General features: G+C 43.4%; 4 protein-coding genes across 5 annotated transcripts; 1 reads left to right on the top strand and 3 right to left on the bottom strand.

The window, feature by feature from the left end:
• On the bottom strand, nucleotides 180-2,923 carry LOC104791869. The gene is made up of 5 exons (XM_010517862.1): nucleotides 2,876-2,923; nucleotides 2,212-2,766; nucleotides 1,449-2,098; nucleotides 1,146-1,336; nucleotides 180-782 (listed from the first exon to the last, which is right to left on the bottom strand). Exons 2-5 carry the CDS (start codon nucleotides 2,726-2,728, stop codon nucleotides 407-409), a joined length of 1,734 nt encoding a protein of 577 aa, XP_010516164.1. The 5' UTR covers nucleotides 2,729-2,766; nucleotides 2,876-2,923; the 3' UTR covers nucleotides 180-406.
• LOC104791867 (60S ribosomal protein L35a-4) lies at nucleotides 3,361-4,738 on the bottom strand. The gene is made up of 5 exons (XM_010517861.2): nucleotides 4,614-4,738; nucleotides 4,455-4,490; nucleotides 3,936-4,164; nucleotides 3,800-3,842; nucleotides 3,361-3,524 (listed from the first exon to the last, which is right to left on the bottom strand). The coding sequence occupies exons 1-4, from the start codon at nucleotides 4,640-4,642 to the stop codon at nucleotides 3,801-3,803; spliced, it is 336 nt and encodes a 111-aa protein (XP_010516163.1). The 5' UTR covers nucleotides 4,643-4,738; the 3' UTR covers nucleotides 3,361-3,524; nucleotide 3,800.
• On the bottom strand, nucleotides 5,258-7,947 carry LOC104791866 (proline transporter 2). Of its 2 annotated transcripts, none has more exons than XM_010517859.2 (7): nucleotides 7,550-7,947; nucleotides 6,819-7,043; nucleotides 6,638-6,732; nucleotides 6,365-6,554; nucleotides 6,137-6,261; nucleotides 5,832-6,047; nucleotides 5,258-5,731 (listed from the first exon to the last, which is right to left on the bottom strand). In XM_010517859.2, exons 1-7 carry the CDS (start codon nucleotides 7,638-7,640, stop codon nucleotides 5,354-5,356), a joined length of 1,320 nt encoding a protein of 439 aa, XP_010516161.1. In that variant the 5' UTR covers nucleotides 7,641-7,947; the 3' UTR covers nucleotides 5,258-5,353. The 2 variants fall into 2 exon arrangements, with proteins under 2 accessions (XP_010516161.1, XP_010516162.1); XM_010517860.2 differs by having other exon boundaries at nucleotides 6,819-7,029.
• On the top strand, nucleotides 10,854-12,022 carry LOC109133348. The gene is made up of 2 exons (XM_019246378.1): nucleotides 10,854-11,217; nucleotides 11,290-12,022. Exons 1-2 carry the CDS (start codon nucleotides 10,967-10,969, stop codon nucleotides 12,020-12,022), a joined length of 984 nt encoding a protein of 327 aa, XP_019101923.1. The 5' UTR covers nucleotides 10,854-10,966.

Genomic DNA, 19,108 nt, shown 5'->3' with positions numbered 1-19,108 from the left:
AGTGGGGTTCCACTTTGGTTTGTCCTCTCTCATTTTTTTTTTTTTTTAATTATAATTTAGAATTTGTAACAGCAACAAGTTGAAAATTATTAGTACTATATGTTACAATTTACAAATAAAAAAAATGATATATAACACAAATTTGTCTTCTTATCTTACTGTAACTTTACCAAATAAAGGATTTAAATGATCTGTTTATTCTCCTGGAATGGAATGTGTTTGGTGTTCCAGTCTCTCTAATCAGTTTTTATTAGGCAACATCTATTAATAAAACAACAAAGCATCGACCATATTAGAAGTGATAATAAATACATTACAATTGATCAACTACTACATTAGAGTGCAAAGGCTAATTCTTTATTGTCCCAGCTTATTTATTTATAGCCTTGTCTTTGTTTTGATTTTTCTAGGACATATCAGAAGGCTTCTTAACGGCACGGAGCTGAACAGAGTTGTCAAAACAGTGGAAGAAGCCAAAGTGAGGGAACCTCTCATACCAAGTTTCTTGTGGCACATGTGTGTCCCAGTGTTCTCCGCTGCTGCTTTTCCCGTATTTGTGAACCCGTCCTGATCCGTTGTGACCTTCTCCCCAACTTCGGTTCCATCTATCACCGTGCTTCCCTTCCCACCAAGTCTCACCTTGTTTCACTCCTTGCGCGCTCGGGTTAAAGTTCTCGTCCCATTTGTCTCCCCATTTGTCCCAACCGTCCCCTACCCACCGTTCAGCCCACTTGTCTGTGTACTTTGTGCTTCCGCCTTGTCCGTCATACTTCTCTCCCCACCTGGTATAAACCAATCAAGACAGATTTAGAAACATCCTAGTTATTTAGTCACAGTTTCTGTAGTTTCAATTCTATTTCCTTTACAGATGCAGAGGAGAACTACACATCTTCTGAACTCTGAAGACAAGGTAGGAGTGGCTTTATTACAATGCTAGTCGCTCCCAGAACTCACAAGTCGAAATAACAGATTAACCAATGCTCGCAGACTAGGCTTCTAAATATTAATAGAGCACCCTAAAGAGTGTGTAAAGCCAATGTTTTGCTACAGAATCTCAGTAGGGTATATAACTGAGTTGATGTTCAACAGTATAAGGACTATGTGAATGGTGTTTTTGTTATGTGAAAAGAGGGTTTTGGGTATACCTTTCATGCCAGACATGAGCATGGCCAGCATCAAGGGGTGTATTGCGGTCAATGCTGCACCACTTATGAGCCCATTTTTCTGATTTTCCAGTAGCATCATAATGCTCCCACCACTTCTCTTGCCATTCATCACCTTGCCCACTCTTTCCCCATTTGTCTGCAGTTTTCTCCATATGCACAACACCATTCTCCTGTAATAGACAATTCAAATTACGTCTCATATAGTCTACAGTGCACTACATACCCCTGCAGATAAGTGGCTCAGTTTTTAGATTTATCTAGGGTAACTACTTTTACACTGACCTGGCTCATTGACTCACTCCAGAACTCACGCCACACGTTTCCAGTCGCATCACGTCCTGATTTCTCAGAACCAAGTTCCTTGAACCCAAAATCATCAGAAGCCTCCCAATACTTGTCTTGCCACTCAACAACACCATCAGCAGTAACCCCACGTATCATTGTCCACCTACAAACCACACCATCAGCTCTTTTCTCTACACCCGTTTGCTTCCACCACTTCAACCCGTCTTCACTAACTCCAGAAGATGAAGACTCATCCAAACTACCAAGTACACGAGCCACTTCTTCCGCATTCGCTGAAGATATATCATCAAGGTCATGTTCTGTCGATGACATCTCGTCAGAGCTGGGCTTTGTCTCAGCCTCTTTTCGAACCTCGATCAAAGACTCAAAAGGCGGGATAGTAAAGCTATGTCTTTCAGAAGAAAGCATACTCTCATAGGGTATGGAAAGAGACTCTGCTGATTTTTCTTTCTCCAAAACAGGATTAGTTGGAAACTCAGCAGGCTTTTCCACAGCCTGCAAGTCCACATTCATATTTGAACTTATTTCACTACCTTGAGGTGGTGTCCAAGACCAAAAATCTGGTCCTGGAGTCTCAGTCCCAGAAGTTTCTGACCGAGGCACATACACTGTTCTACTCCACATTCCTGATAGATTCCAAAAACATATGAATAAACCAAGCTATATAACCAAAACAAAGTGAGGTGACTACTACTACTTCACATATAACCAAAACTAACGAAGAGCTAATCAAGTTTACCTTTTTTTTGAGTCTCTGTGACTCCATCACTTGAGACAGTGTTGTCAACATCTGGAAACCCTTCCTTCCCGTCGCCGGGACTGTTAGAGGCAAGAATCGCTTTAGCAGCGGAGATGGCAGCAGCGGCACGATCAACGACCTGCAGACGCTGAATCCGATCTCTTTCCTCGACAGAAACTTCAAGAATCTTCTGAAACTCATCACTCTTCTTGTCCAAATCACCTCCTTGCTCTTTAACACCATCGACGGATACAACATTCTCGGTAATTTTCTCAAAGGCTTTCTCTTTCTTCTCGCGATCAACGGCGTTTTTCCACATATCGAGGTACGATTCAGCTCTTTCATTAGAAACCCTAAGAATCCTCACACCGCTTCTATTACCTCTCCGGCTCCCCCCGTTCGTCACCGGTGCTGTGAAATTCACGGAAGTGGAGAAGTCACGTCTTCGTCGTCTTCCGTCGTCCCAGTGAGAGGATCCCAAAGCGGCGCCTATAGAAACACCTAAACGCGATGCCATTTGTTTCTTCTCCCCTTCACAATCCCAATTCCAAGATACTGAAAAGTAAAAAAACGAAACTTTCTGTAAAAATCGGAGAGAACGAAGAAGACGATCTCTATAGAATTGTGAGAGAAATTGTCATAAAGGATGGATTTTTATTATCACCTCACGTTGAGCAGAGAGAGTCCAAATCAAGATCTGTCCTCGAACGNAGACGGGAACTTAAAAAAAGAAGAAGTAGAAGATGATCCACGAAAAGAATCAGAATCTCGGAGATTGTGTTTAAGGACACTGTGTGAGTGAGTCTTGTGATTGTAACTTGTACTTTTGGCCTTTTTTTTCCCTGACGTCGGCACCAGATATTGGGATATTTTAGTTTTTGGCGGGTGGTGCAAAATAGAAGGTTTAATTATCTGTTTTATCGTTAATTCAATGATTATAATTTTTATTTTTTACAGCATCATCCATATAAATCTTACATCACCTAACTTGGTATTTGCTAAAATGCTAACGAATGTGTTATATTTTCTGTTGAGTTACTATATAGTAGTCTTTAGTAATACTATGAAAACAAAGTACGCTTCATTACTAGTTGACACTAAGATTTCAAAAGAGTAGAAGAACATAGTTGAGAGCTAAAGATAGGGAAATGATGAGGATCATAATATTTCTGAAATTCCATTAATCGATAATCAAAACTGACAAGAAGAGTCTATGACAAAAGTGAATAAAAAGGATAAAAACTACAGCTCCGGCGAAATGATACTTGTGATTCCCTTCCGGTAGTTTGTAAAAGGTTCTTCAATCAAGCTTCCTGCAGTAGGAAATCGAATCAGGATCCAGAAACAAAAGCAATATCTATTATAGAGATGAGTTGTAATTGCTCTTTAACTACAATGCACAACCTCTCAATTAAAAATATAGCCTACTTGGACATGAAAAACGCAATACAAAATAGCTGATCTAATAACCCAAGATAATGAATCAGTGCAAGGTGTATAGTCCTCAATTCTAGTGATGATCCTAAATGAAATGAAACCACTAAATGGGACTATTGGATCAAAATAAAATTGAAAATGAGAATAGTACCTCATATGTTGCTTGGGTACATGAACACTCTAACTTTAGCTCCCTAAGAGAAACACAGTAGATTAAAATGGATAAGTCACAAGAAATGGAAAAAGCATCCAATTAACCATGATATAATCCAAGAAAGTTAAATTACCATTGACTTTGGTGGTAGGTTTGAAGTGAACTTAGCACGGACAACACCGCTGTTACCATGAGGCCTAGCGACCTTTCCCCATATGCAACGGTAGTGAGAACCGTTCTTCTTTGTCTTTGCCTTGTAGATATAAGCCATACGCTTTCCCTTGTACCAGTTAACCTCCTCTTGAGTGTTCACTCCTTCAATCTGGACGAGAGAAGTGTTGGGGTATTGGTTGGACTTAGACCTGAAAAATTACTTGATAGTTAGTACCCAAGCTTTGTTTCACGTTACAAGGTTTGCAAACAATTGCATATAAACACTAAATCAGAGACTAACTACAATCAAATAATTGTGGGAAACTCTAATGTAAACTAGTCCATCATGTCATAACTATTTCTGTAGAATTAGAAAACAGATAGATGCTTAATGAAGACATAGATCTATGTTGATATATACAAAACCATTTCACCCCAATAACTGAGCAACATTGCAATGTTAATAAATCAACTGGAAAGGATGAAAATTTCAAAGTACCTCTTGTAACCGAGGACTGTTCCTCGAACATACAATCTGCCAAAACAAACAACGCAACACATAGATTTCATCAGACTTAGCAAACCATTAACGAACAAATTCAAATTGAAGATTCAGATGAAAGAGAGAGATAAGCTTCACATTCGAAACCCTAATTACCTAACTCTCTCTCCTTGACGTCCCTTCATTTTCGATCCTGCAACTGTGTCTTCTTCCTCTCCCCACTCCTTTTATGCCGGCGAGCGAAATTTACAGATAAAAACCCTAGCTTTCGATTATTAGGTCAAGACTATTTATATACGGACTCATAAATTAGCACAATACTTGATTGGGTCTATATGTGGGCTTTCTCCATCAACTTAGCCCATTACGGCTAGGCCCAATTATGGCTTACGTTTGATTACTAAATTGATTACGTTTTAAGAAACTAACGAAAACAGTTTGAAAACAAAAAACAGAGATGACATAAGAATGGAGATAACAGAGGAAGGCGTCGGAATCAGAGTTTACACGGCGACTCCGACGCAAAAACCATCACCGTATCAAGTTGCACTCTCTTCACTGCCTACGTTTTCGGATCAAAGAGTTACGTGTTGTTTGTTTCCAGGTAAAGAGATATAGATTGATCGAGTTATAGAGACTCGGAATTGTTTCTAGTGCTTTGTTACTTGTTTTTCCGATCACTCGATAGTCGATATGGTGTTGAAGTTGGATGCATGGCTTCTTGATTTCACTTCACTTCTCTGTTTATTTGTTATTTTAGTATCTATTTTGGTATTTTCTTTGAAATTTAGAAGAACAAAAAAGAGATTACAACCATTTTTTTATATTTGGTCAGTGTAAGATATTACAACATTAACAATGTCGAAGAATACAAAAAAAATAATAAGAGTTTTTGATCAAACATCAGCAAAAACATGGAAGTTTTTGGAATCAACGGATATGAGTCTAACAGCAGCAATAGCAGCAGCAAGAGACATTAATCCGAAGACGCAAACATTAAGCCAGTGCCATAGCTTTTGCACAAGACTAAGCTTATCGTTCATAGCAACTAGATACATGTGATTCGCTAATATGAATGTCAAAGGGAACGTGCTTATCGCTCCCGTTAGGCTCATGAAATCTCCAAGAAACGGCAATAGCGCAGAGAGAAGTGTGCTTACCGCGAGGTAGCTTCCTCGTGCTACTGTTCTAAACAACAGATTCTTCAATGCCAATGGACTTCCTTTGACTCCGTACTTTGTATCCATATACTCATAAGTCGGACTAGCAAAAATCTACAAAAAGCACAAGAAAAAATGAACTGTTACGCTTAGGAGTAAGACGTAAAAACTCATCACTGAGTTCTAAAGAGCGGTTTGAGGAAGAGAAACTTACATGTAAAGAGATAACCGACTGTAAGAAAGCGCAAATGTTAGCGAGTGCTTTAACCCAAACAGGTCCACTGACGCTGTTTAACAAATAAGTCGATGTCGAGGACCCGTAAGCCCAATAACCGATGAATGTAACGGCATACATTGGTAAAACACCAACAGTGAATTGAAAATACAGAGCCTTCATCATGTTTTTAACCACCGGTTGCTTCACTGTAGCCTAATCATTGCACAAAATATTAGTGTTAAAGAAGAAAAAAACAGAGAAAGACTCGATTGAGTATGAATAGATCTATGTGACTAGCTAACCTGTATTTCAGGGAGCATTCCCGTATTGAATGCGAAAACCAGATTTGCTGCTGCTCCTGTTATGGTAAAGAGTTTGTTTATTGATGATCCTTGTATGGTATAGTCTCTTTCTGGTTTGTTTACTCCTATTAGACCAAAACAAAAACACAAAATGATTAAAAAATCATATCAATCAAATGTAATCATTTAGTTTTTGTTTTGGTTATATCAAGAACACATTACACATACCATCTTTAGCTGATAGAACTATTGCAACAACAATGTAGACTATGCTGAGGATTGTTGAAACACCGAGCCAGATTCCAAGAGCTGATAAATGAGGAATACCAATTGCGAAAAGGGCACATACAACACCCGCGATGGCGATAAAGTGTGGCAGTTTCATCAAGCTGTCATCTCTAAAAAGCACATAAACAGCCTGCATATAATGCAAAAGCAGAGCTAAATGAGCAGCTGATGACTGACTCACAACAAAACAGCAGAGTTTGTTTTTTATCGTACCTTTAAGGCAGAACCAGCAAGTATGATGAAGCCACAATTAATCATGAAAAGATTGACATATTGCAATCCCCATGTAACACGATACATCTTTTTACCTAATCAATCAAAGCAAATACACATTTCGTAAGCCTGAGACAACCAAATCAACATAGACATCATGCTAGAGCTATGAGGAATTTACCATAGATGAAGCCTGCAAGATCTCTATAGCGAATGTGTCTCTTTCCACCAAACTCATGAAGCTTGGCGACAAGAGAGTTAGCATAAAGGGAGATTCCGGTAGCAAGAAGGAGACCAATCACACCACCAATCCAACCCAAAGGAACCATGACTGTTCCGGAATATCCCAACACATAGGCACTGTTTATACCGGTTGTTAGAACAAATGATACCTGAAACCATGAATCTGTGTACAATTGCTCAAACTGTTAAAAGCCACTCATTTTTTTCCATCCCAGATATAATTTTTAGAGTAAAAAACAAAGTTTTAGCATAAAGAAACTGATCAAGAAACTTGCACTCCATCTCAAAATTTTTATATTCTAGAATTATTCATAAGAGGGCACTGCTAAAATCATCAAAGATTATATAAAAAAAAAAAAAAAAAATTCAACAGCTGAAATATGAAAACTNACTACACTTGCTATGCATGCATAAGTGAGTTATTAGTGAATCTGACAAAGAAGACAAAAGGCTACAGTTTAATGGAAAAAAAAGAAGCATAAACTCCCCAATTAAGTACACTTTTGGCTTTCCAAATACTAAATAAAATAGAAGTTTTCTTCAAAAGCTCGAGATGAAGCAGTAAACGACAAAGTCGATCCACCAAAAAAAAGAGCAAACAGACCAAAAAAGGACAATATTTGCGATAACAATAAAAAAATTCCAAAGATAAAGGATAAAGAAACGAACCGCTGCTAATCTGATGAGCAGTCTCAGGGAGTTCGACATCGAACTTTTCTACTGTTGTAACTTTACGGTTCCTAGATTCACTCGTATCCATAATTCCGACAAGAATCTGTTTAAACCTCTTCACTTTCTTCTCCCACGAGTTCGAGAATTGGTTTTGCTCACACCCCAAAAAGACCAGTTTCTTGCTTTGGGTTCAAAGAATCTTTAACAGACAATTCTATTCCACACAAAAAGTGTGAAATGGAATTGACGAAAAATGAAAAAGATGAATCCTGTTTTTTTTTTCTGAGTGTTTGATCTTTTGGGTCAAATTTAATAGAAGGATGGGTCAGAGAGATGGATACGTCTCTGTGTCACTCTGCGTTGAATTATTTGCACCAGATCCTATAAAATGTGTAGCGAACGTTTTCAGTGTATTTAAATATGATGAAAATACTTTTTTTTTCTTTTCTTACCATAATACTAAAAAGGAATCTTGAGAAATTAAATAGATATGAACGAATCTTATGAATCATTTTTCGAAAGTCTAATAATTAACTTTAGTCCAATCCACGAAATCTTATCAAGAAAATCATCTTTTTATTTAATATTTTTACAAAAACTTGACTATTATATATAATCGTATTGTTAGTAGCAGTGTTAATTTTTCAACAGTCGTCAAATTAACTACAACATTTTTCAAAGACCGGAGTAGTTTCGTTACTTGGTGAAAGCTTCAAAAAGTCAAAAGTAGAGAGCAACGTGTGAACGTAACTGCTGCTGGCTTACAACTTTTTTGATGTAATTATTTGACTAACCATTTTGACATAATCTTCCTTTGACTTCTTATTACATTATCCTGATTTTTTTTTTCTCTCTTTTGTCTTATTTAGAAATGGACTCGCATCTGTGTGATCGACTTAAATCATAATTCATATGTCCTCTCTGTTGGCAAAATCCGAAGGTTATCTCAACTTATTCACTCGTACACCCAAAGTGAAGATGCAATTAATTATTGAAAAATGTAATTAAAAAGTCAAAAAATCACATTATGTTGTCTGATTCGACGAATAATATATGAGTCCAACAAAGGTACACCCAATATATTTAAATATATTAGTTTTGCAGCCTAGTGTGAAATTTTAAATGTATAGTTTTTAGAATGCTACTGAAACAAAAAAATATTACAGTACTTAATTGATTGAAAAACAAGTGTCGAATATTAGGATAGCTGATTAGTCAACTATATGATCCTCTTCCGAACATCTTATATGCCCATTTCCAAAAAAAAAATTAAAAATTAATGTATCACACAAAATATTACAACAATTTTATGTATTTTTATATGTTAAGTTGAGATTAAAAAAAGAAAAACGGAAAGTCGAAAACGAATTTTAAAAATAAAATTCAGCCTTTACGTAATCTACGTGGCTTTATTTGTGGACAAATAAAAAATTCAACACCATGCATAAAATGATGGGAGTTTTCAGCCCATCGCGTTCACATGTGTTTGACTTTTATTATTGACTAGATCAAGATTATAGTAATACGTTTCACTAGACTATATTTTAGTAACAATAACCATGTATTTTGTTGTTTATGGTTTTAATTTCTTTATCCTTTTTGGGGACAATTTTATGTTTTCATTTTTTTGGGGACAATTTTATATTTTCATTTAATTATTCCAGACAAAATTTTGTTTGTAAGTTGTAACATGTTAATTTAACACATGATTTTTCTTGTATCATTTTTGAATCATAAGCATGTCATATATAATCTTATATTCTTATGGTTTATCTTGGGTATTAAAAATTGTTATATTCATTATTATACCGTTTTACTACTCTCTAATACCAACTTTAAAAATTGTCATTTCTCTAAATAAATCTTCTTTTCCTATCATTTGCTTAGTTATCTCTATTAGTTTTCTTTGAGTTTTGTATGTTTGATTTCAATCTTGTAATGTATCAGATATTTTTGTATAGCTATAACCTATGATAATAAGAGTAAGGGGTTTTTCTGAATAGAAATTCCTAAACTCATAAATGATGGAGGCATGGATCATACAATTAACTGTAAAAAAAAAAAACAGTTGTAAACAAGTCGTTTTTGGTTCAAAATAGTTCAACCTTTAGGTTATTGTTGGACATGGGCTGCGCCCCAATATGCCACTCGGCCCAACAAGACGAATTCTGTGATTCCGGTCCGACAAAATTGGATGCAAGTCATTAATAATCATTAAAGGGCAATCTCGGGAATTCACGATGGGAACCCTAGAAAACCCTCGGTCTACAGTCCACTATATAAAGAAACAGTACTCACTAGAGAAAAGGGGGAGACTCGCGTACAATATCCCGAGAGCAATACTTTGCGTCTAAAAACTCTTGTTATTTTCGGTATAATTTTCTGTTAGCTTCCGAGCTCGTCGTGACTCACTTGTCAGTTCTCCTGTGAACTGACGAGCACGATCTTGACTCGTTTTAGTGACGACCTCGCATTCTTATCGTTAATAAAGAACAAACTTCACTCTTTCCCCCTAAAATCGATATTTATTTAGTGTTGTGCAATCCCCAGTACAAACAATTGGCGCTCACCGTGGGGCAAGAGTAGAACGCTTCTTTTCGACGAATCAATACTGACGGTCCTCACTTCCTCGAAGTTTCAAGATTCATGACGAACCCTAGCGACGATCTCAACGAAGCAACAGAGCAACTGACGGAGCAGCGATGGGGGCGAACGAGAGCACGAACCGTACCGCCTCTACCTTCTTCAACCGTCTCAGCCGAAGGCTCCTTGCCGAGCACGACACCTCCACCAGCGCCCCACACGCCCTTCGAGCCTCTTACAACTGCTGCAGCCGGACCCGGACCTGTCACCGACCAGCTGGTAACTAACGCCACCGCTCTCCTCAGCGCCGCCCTCACATGCGCTGCCGATCTCCCCGACGCTGCCGCTCTCCCCAGCGCCACTCTCACCAACGCTGTCGCGCTCACTAATGCCGCCCTCCCCAATCCTTTGCCCGTCCAGAGGAGTGGGCTCGACGACCTGATGCAAGTCATACTCGATCGACTCGACGGTCAGGAAGCGCGAACAAACGAACGGCTCGAAGCAATCGTGGCGGCACAAGAAGCATCGCAAAATCAAATAAGCAGGCTCCAGCAACGACGGAGCGAGCGCCGGAGCGAGAACGACCATGGTGAGCAGCGTGCGAATCCACCGCCCCCTGTGCCGCTGTCCGTCGAAGAACGCTACGTAGGCCACAGACGCCGCCCAACGTCTATAGTCGTAGGTTCCATCGATCGACGAAGCAGGCGGGAACCAGCTGACGAACACCAGGACCGTCAAGGCCAGCGGAGCCGAAGCCCACGGACTCCGACATTACCGGCCCGACAGTCTGAAGGAGACCTCAAGGATGAAACAATACGGCGCCTCGAGACGATGCTCCACGAGCTCTCCTCGAGAGTACACCGGGCGACGAGCTCCGCTCCCAATCTCGATCGAGTACTGGAGGAAGTCCAGCGCTCGCCATTTACAGCACGGATCTCCCGCGTTCGCATTCATTACGTGAACAAATTCAAGTTCGCCCCGTATAATGGATTGGATGATCCAAAACCGTTCTTAACTTCAATGAGTGTTGCGATTGGCCGAGCTCATTTCAGCGAGGAGGAGTACGAAGCTGGCTGCTGCCAGCTATTTGTTGAAAACTTGGCCCACGAGGCCTTAGGATGGTTCTCCCGACTCCCGCCGAACTCGATCGGAAGCTATCACGAGCTAACAACCGCTTTCCTACAACACCATTCCACGTTCATGATTCGAGGTGCCTCGAATGCCGACCTCTGGAACATGTTTCAACAAAACAACGAGTCACTCCGGGAATTCATGGAGAGATTCAAAAGAATAGTCTCGAAACTCTCGATCGCTGACGACACAACAATCTCAGCTCTCCGTAATGCTCTTACTCACGGTTCCCGATTTCGGGAAGACATTATCATCCACGAACCCCTATCCCTGGAAGATGCGTTACACCGCGCCAACAGGTACATCGAGCTGGACGAAGAAAGCGCATCGAGAGCGAACCGACCATTGCCAGAACCGCCAACCTCAAAGTCGGCCAAAGGAAAGGAAAAGGCACAGGACGAGCATCATGAGCCTCGTCAGCACTTCGACAAGGAATACGCTGATAAGCTGGAAAAAGNGAAAAAGCAAAGAAAGCTCGAGCGTTCGCTGTTAGCAATCAGGACCCCCAAGAAGTACTGTGACTACCATAAACGAGCAGGGCATACCACTGAAGAATGCCGCACCCTCCAGCAAATACTGCTGGATAAATTCAAGGGAGGCCACATTGACGTCGAACACGAGCGACGACTAACAACGGCCCACAGGGATAATCAATTTTTTAACCCTGAGAACGAGAACCCAAGTAGGCAGTACAACACAGCTCCCGCGCCACAGCACAGCACAGAGGCCCTACCCCTGCCCCCACCCCTAGCATAGAGAACCCTTAAAAGGAACCCCGAGCCGGCCGACGACCCAAACGCTCCAGCTCCGTGCCGAAGAATTAATATGATTATGGGCGGCCTAACAACTTGCCGAGACTCGGTTCATTTCATCAAAGCTTATTGGCGGGGACTAAAAGTGAAGCGGGACTGGATGGCTCAAAGTACACCGCCGACCACAACCTATGAGCCAATCACATTCACGGAAGACGATGCGTCAGGCCTAGCTGGGCCGCACAACGACCCCCTCGTAGTCGAGATGACAATTGGTGAAAGCATAGTCACCAAAATCTTGATTGATACTGGCAGCTCGGTAAACGTCATTTTCAAAGACGTACTAATTCAGATGGAGGTAGACCTGCGAACGGCCGATCATGACGTCCAACCCCTCACAGGCTTTGACGGCGACACGGTTATGACAGTTGGTACGATCATGCTACCAGTCTACGTAGGCGGAACGATGCACTGCATCAATTTTGCCATCATCGATAAACCAATCGTCTACAACGTCATCCTGGGGACTCCATGGTTACATAAGATGAAAGTTGTGGCGTCGACGTACCATCAATGCGTAAAGTTTCCAACCTCAAGAGGAATATTCACGCTACGAGGAGACCCGTTGATCGCCAGAACTTGCTTCATCATCGAACGACAACAGCGTAGTGCCCGCACCTTCGCGATCTCAGACCCCGCCGAGCAGCCAGATGGCCGTGTCCGTCCTAACACCGAGCTAATCATCCAAGTGAACATCGATCCTTCCGACGCGACTCGTTGCGTGGGGATCGGTGCTGACCTACCGCGGACTATCAAGGACGAGCTCGTAAAGTTTCTGTCCCAAAACGTCGAAACCTTTGCATGGAGCATGAGCAGTATGACCGGAATCGATCCCAGCATAACATGTCACGAACTCAATGTGGATCCAACGTTTAAACCGGTCAAGCAAAAGCGAAGAAAACTCGGACTAGAGCGTACGGCCGCCGTTAACGAAGAGATCAAAAAACTACTCACGGCTGGGTCCATCAGAGAAGTCAAGTNCAAGTCAAGTACCCCGACTGGTTAAGTAATCCAGTAGTTGTAAAGAAAAAGAACGGCAAGTGGCGGGTGTGCGTCGATTTTACCGATCTTAACAAGTCGTGCCCAAAGGACAGCTTTCCTATACCAAGAATCGACCAACTGGTCGAAGCGACCGCGGGGAATGAGCTTCTATCGTTCATGGACGCATACTCTGGGTACAACCAGATAATAATGCATAAAAGCGATCAAGAAAAGACGGCCTTTATCACCGATCAAGGCACTTACTGCTACAAGGTTATGCCATTTGGCCTGAACAATGCTGGTGCGACCTACCAACGCCTTGTCAACCGGATGTTCGCCGAGCAGCTCGGCCGAACAATGGAAGTGTACATCGACGATATGCTGGTGAAATCAACTCACGCCGCCGACCACGTTTCACATCTCACTAAGTGCTTTGAAGTTCTCAACCGATATAACATGAAGCTGAATCCAGCTAAGTGCTCGTTCAGCGTAACTTCTAGAGAGTTCCTAGGATACCTCGTCACCAAGAGGGGTATCGAAGCTAACCCGAAACAGATTTCGGCGCTTACCAACCTACCATCTCCAAGAAATACTCGAGAAGTTCAACGACTTACTGGGCGAATTGCCGCCCTCGATCGATTTATTTCACGATCTACCGATAAGTGTCTACCGTTTTACCAGCTGCTTCGCAGCCACAAAAAGTTTGAGTGGGATGATAAGTGTGAGTCTGCCTTCCAGGAGCTCAAAAACTATCTCGCTACTCCTCCAGTCCTAGCTAAACCTGATCAGGGGGAAACGCTTTACCTGTACATCGCTGTCTCCAGCTCGGCGGTCAGTGGTGTACTCATTAAAGAGGACAGGGGAGATCAGCATCCCATTTTCTATGTGAGTAAAAGTCTCGATGGAGCTAAGCTCCGCTATCCCACCTTGGAGAAGCTCGCCTACGCCGTAGTTATCTCGGCTAGGAAGCTACGTCCATACTTCCAATCCCACACTGTTGAAGTCTTGACTAACCAGCCATTGAAAACCATCCTGTACAGTCCGAGCCAATCAGGTCGCCTAGCCAAATGGGCAGTGGAATTAAGCGAATATGATATTGAATACAAGAATCGCACTTGTGCGAAGTCTCAAGTACTCGCAGATTTTTTTGGTTGAGCTCTCCCCTGAACTAGAATCAGGGGCTCCGCGCGCAGAGAAGTGGTCGTTACACGTCGATGGTGCTTCCTCCCGACACGGCTCTGGGATCGGAATACATCTCATTTCGCCGACAGGAGAAGTACTCGAACAGTCATTCCGGCTCGCCTTCGCTGCCTCAAACAACGAGGCCGAGTATGAAGCCCTGATCGCAGGAATGAGATTGGCAGGTGGAATCGGGGTTAAGAAGTTACAAGTTTTTTGCGACTCGCAACTAGTAACTCACCAGTTCAGCGGCGATTACGAATGCAGGAATGACCGAATGGACGCTTACCTTAAGGTTGTCCAGGAACTGTCCGGCTCATTTGAGTCGTTTGAATTGACAAAAATCCCTCGTAGCGACAATGCTCCAGCTGACGCCCTGGCCGTCCTCGCTTCAACATCCGACCCCGACCTCCGTCGAATCATTCCTGTCGAGAGTATTGATCAGCCGAGCATCAATCTCCCAACGAACATCGATCCCATTGCTCAAGATTATAAAAAGAAAAAGGTTATGGAAGATGCGAGCGTCAACATTCCATCCTCAAAGAAACAAAGAACAGATGAGGGTCCTCCCATGCTAACATTGTGTATCTCTGAACCATCGGCCGGTGTGCCATCAACTTCTGTTAGACGCACCACCGAGCAAGAATCCACCGAGCTGATATCCAACGAACAAATAGCTGAATAATCAGAATCCGCCGAACAAGAATCCACCAAGCTGATATCCAACGAACAAATAGCTGAAGAATCAGAGCCCGCCGAACAAGGATCCACCGAACGAATATCTGCCGAACGAGAAATTGGACAAGCATCTGCCGAGCACGAGTCCGTCAATCAAGGGCTGACCAGTTCCGAACCAAAAGAACGATCATATGACTGGCAAGCAGATATCCGTTCCTACATCGCCGATGGCATTGCTCCGTCCGACAAATGGGAAGCCCGACGCCTTCGAGCCCGCTGCGCACATTACACTCTCTTGGATGGTAACGTTTTCCGCTGGACTGCATCTGGCGCACTCTTGACCTGCGTCGGTCCCAAAGAAGTCGATGACGTAATGAGAGAAGTCCACGAGGGTTCCGGTGGCAATCATTCTGGAGCTTGCGCGCTCGCAATGCGCATACGCAACAATGGTCATTACTGGCCTACTATGAACGACGATTGCGAGAAATTTGTCGCAGTGCAAAAAATGTCAGCGCCACGCTCCCATCATCCATGCGCCGACCGAGCTCCTAAGGACAACAACGCCGCCATACCCCTTCATAAGGTGGGCAATGGATATCGTCGGACCACTCCCCGTTTCTCGTCAGAAGAAATACATCCTGATTATGACGGATTATTTCACTAAGTGGGTCGAAGCAGAAGCCTTTGCCAAAATCGGAACTGAGCAAGTCCAAAAGTTCGTATGGAAAAACATTATATGTCGACACGGACTCCCGTACGAGATCGTCACTGACAACGGCACGCAGTTTACCTCACTACAATTTGAAGGCTTTTGCGCGAAATGGAGAATTCGCCTGAGCAAGTCTACTCCTCGCTACCCGCAGGGAAATGGACAAGCCGAGGCGACCAACAAGACAATCATTGACGGACTCAAAAAACGGCTTGAAGATAAGAAAGGTCTTTGGGTTGACGAGCTCGATGGTGTCTTATGGTCGCACTGTACCTCCCCCGCCGATCTACAGGACGGACCCCGTTCTCCCTTGCATACGGAATGGAGGCACTTGCACCAGAGGAAATCGGCGTGCCAACCTTGCGACGCTCTATGCTCGTCCATAACCCTGCTCTGAACACGGAAATGATGCTCGATACTCTAGATACTCTCGAAGAGGAGCGCGGCAGAGCACTCATCCGAATCCAGAACTATCAGCAACAAGCTGCGAAGTTCTACAACAAGAAAGTCAGGCCTCGCCACTTCAATGAAGGTGATCTCGTCCTCAGGAAAGTCTTTGAAAACACTGTCGAGCTCAATGCCGGTAAGATGGGCGCCCACTGGGAAGGCCCATACCTGATCTCTAAGGGTGTCACCCCCGGCGTCTACCTGCTCCTCACCTTGGATGGCACCCCCATCCCCTGTTCATGGAATTCCGGAAACCTGAAACGTTACTACCACTAGAAGACGAAGCATCGTCTGCAAAAAAATAAAATAAAAGAACGCTCGTACTTCCGAGCTCTCCTTCTGTAATATGAACTACGAATGGCTTGATCCCTTTCTAAGGGTACGTAGGCAGCCCGTCAGAAGGCACAACTATACCAACAAAAAAAATAATTAAAATAATAATAAAAACAAAAGTTTGAAAACTTTAAAACAAAAACGAGCTCTCTCGAACGAGTCCGTCTCAGCGAGATGTCCAGCTCTTACATCGACCCTCTGGCCAAGGGAACGATTTAAAACGCGTTCCTCATGGATGCAGCGGCGAAATAATCCGCACAAAATAAGCCGACCCAGATCGCATTCAGCTAGCAGGCGGTTAAGTTTGTATAAGCCGAGTTCTCACTTGCACTTTCTTACCGACCTCGTGGCAAACACAAGGTAAGCCGGACACCAGGGCCGCAACTAAAAGGTATGACGAGCTCATCTCGATTACCACCCTAAAGATTTGGTATTCTACACACGTAATAGGATAAGCCAAGAGACGTCTTACACTGTAAAGTACAACTCGATACCAAAGATAGGAAAAGCGCAATTTTATTTCATAACCAAAGAGCAAACAAGTTCAAAATAACAATTAACAAAAAGGCCATGCTCGGCACAAGTTCAAAATAACAATTAACAAAGGCCATGTTCGGCACAAATTCAAAATAAAACAAGCAACATAAAGCCACGCTCGGCACAAGCATGGCGCACAGACGATCAATCATCTATCCCCAGATCAGCATGAGAGGGCACATCGAACTCGAGCTCATTGACCGTCTCCCGAAAAGTTCGGCAATCGTTACGCAAACCTTCTAACGTGTCCAGTGGAACGTACACACCCCTAGCAGCCATGCTCTCAAGGTACGTGCAGATTCCTTCAGCATGGTTGCCCTCAACAAAGATATGGTCTGTGCACTCTAGTTGAATAATGTAACGACGCAATACGTCGATCCGAGTTCGGCAAGCATCGATCTCCGCATTACTTTCGAAAGGTCTAGTGTTGAGAGGTTCAAGATCACCGTCTTCGAGATCAGGAACCTCCACTGCAATCACTGCCGCTTCACGACGAGAACGCTCCTCAAGCAAACGATCCCATCTCCATTTCGGAACAAAGAACCCCTCTTCGATCATAGTTTCGAGATACGCGACAGTCCCATCCACACGATCAAACTGGAAGCATAGCTCGAACTTACGGCGCGTAGCTAGAGTGTAGGCTCTTAACCTCTGGATCCAAGCACGATAAAACTCGAGCTCGGAACGAATTACATAATCCTATCTGACAGCGAGCCGCTCTCGCGCTCTCCTTGGCCAGGCCGCTCTCGTGGTTATAGGCATAATGCCGAACTCAACCGCTCAGAACCAAAGAGATTTTTCTTAAAAAAAAAAAAAAACACAGAGAAGTGGAATGGCAAGAAATGAGCATGTGATGAGCAATTTATAGAACAAAGGATACAATTTTCAAGGTGAAGTGGCCAATACAGTGACCCTCGAAGACCGCATCCATCAAACGATCAACGCATGTCAAAAAAACCAGAGGATAAAACATAGCAAAGTTCCAAAAAGAAAAAGTACAACGCCCAAACGGCTCAATATCCGGTCAATCCAACGATAATGCAAGGTCCCAAAAAGAAAATACATCGCCTAAACGGCCCAACATCCGCTACAAAACGGGAATAGGTTCTAATAAAACAAGACAAAAGCAAGTCACTGCCCGGCAGCGACCTGAGCGCCCGAGCCCGCAGGTGCCCCTGCCATGACGACCTCCTCTCCTACAATCACGGGAACCTCCGTCGCCTGAAGGTTCATAAGAACGATCGCGGTCTCTGGAAGAGCCTCGAGATCGCTGTCCAAAACATCGGCGATATCGAAACCAAGAACCTTGTCCTCCCACATCTTCACATCAGCCTCCAAGCCGAGCAAAGTCTTCGACGGAATGACCGTACCACTCTTCACCAGCTCCTGAAGACAATCATAGGTGCCGCTCACCTATCTCAAAGTCGGAAGAGACTCCTGCGCCGCTCTGTTGTCAATAATATGCTTCCTCATCCTCCGCTTGCAGCTGCTGCAACTGCGCCTTCTGAAACGCGTGATCAACCTCGAACTGCTCAAGACGAGAGCGGGTCGAAAAAGCCGCAAACCCTGCTAGCAAGCTCACCACAAGCAGTAGCGTTGTTGATAAACAACTCATCCTTCGTCTTGTAAGAAAAGGAGAACGAATCATCAATCTCAGTGGTGTTGCGCGGTATGCCATCCCTCCTAGATCTCTTGGACGACTCGGGCTCGGGAGCGCCACCTCACCATGAGAAGCTCTCTTCCTTGATGGAGTAGGACGTCCAGAATCAGCGACGACGATCGCTAGGGCATCAGAAGCCTCGCCACGTGACTTCTGCGCACGCGGAACGACAGCAGGAACCTTGGCAGCTCTTTTGTCGGCACGGGTAGCAGCCACCTCCGCCGATCTCAAATCTCCTGCAACTCGCAGATCGACACCTCCGCTGGCTGACGGGTCAACGTCTTCAGTGTCGGCAGCGCGCGAAGAAGACCCAGCATCAACGGCCTTCTTGAACTGATCGGCGTATCGAGGAAGACGAGTGTTAACTTTTCCCATCCCTAAGCGCGGTAGACCTAAAAAGGAAAACAAAAGTGTGACGACCCAATAACCACCAAAGAGAGCAACAATCGATACAACAGAATAAGCAGGAAACTCACGAGATCTCTGAGTAATCGAAGGCCAATGAA

Source organism: Camelina sativa, chromosome 6, assembly GCF_000633955.1.
Source record: "Camelina sativa cultivar DH55 chromosome 6, Cs, whole genome shotgun sequence".
In the NCBI taxonomy this organism is placed as follows: Eukaryota; Viridiplantae; Streptophyta; class Magnoliopsida; order Brassicales; family Brassicaceae; genus Camelina; species Camelina sativa.
The sequence above is the reverse complement of the archived record's forward strand: the minus strand, read 5'-3'. Positions and strand labels throughout refer to the sequence as shown.